General features: G+C 72.8%; 1 protein-coding gene across 1 annotated transcript in view; it reads left to right on the forward strand.

Moving 5' to 3' along the window:
- Positions 1 to 393, forward strand: part of KBTBD13 (kelch repeat and BTB (POZ) domain containing 13) — a 1,943-nt gene that overhangs the window by 149 nt on the left and 1,401 nt on the right. Inside the window, exon 1 of the mRNA XM_008563936.1 lies at positions 1 to 391. This exon is cut by the window's left edge and continues 149 nt beyond it. Within this exon, the coding sequence (XP_008562158.1) occupies positions 1 to 391 (391 nt within the window). The remainder of the gene's footprint in view (positions 392 to 393) is intronic.

Here is a 393-nt window from a genome sequence, read left to right on the forward strand (position 1 = left end):
CGAGCTGGCGCTGCCCGAGGCGCGCGCCTACGTGGCGACGCTGCGGCCCAGCAGCTTCGCGGCCGTGGGCACGCACACGCCCGCGCCCGGCTTCCTGGAGGACGCGTCGCGCACGCTGTGCTACCTGGACGAGGAGGAGGACGCCTGGCGCACGCTGGCCATGCTGCCCCTGGAGGCCAGCACGATGCTGGCAGGCGTGGCCACTCTGGGCAACAAGCTGTACGTCGTCGGGGGCGTGCGTGGCGCCAGCAAGGAGGTGGTGGAGCCGGGCTTCTGCTACGACCCCGATGGCGGCACGTGGCGTGAGTTCCCCAGCCCGCACCAGCCGCGCTACGACACGGCGCTGGTCGGCTTCGACGGCTGCCTCTACGCCATCGGCGGCGAGTTCCAGAG

This window comes from Galeopterus variegatus, unplaced genomic scaffold, assembly GCF_000696425.1.
Source record: "Galeopterus variegatus unplaced genomic scaffold, G_variegatus-3.0.2 Scaffold15592, whole genome shotgun sequence".
In the NCBI taxonomy this organism is placed as follows: domain Eukaryota; kingdom Metazoa; phylum Chordata; class Mammalia; order Dermoptera; family Cynocephalidae; genus Galeopterus; species Galeopterus variegatus.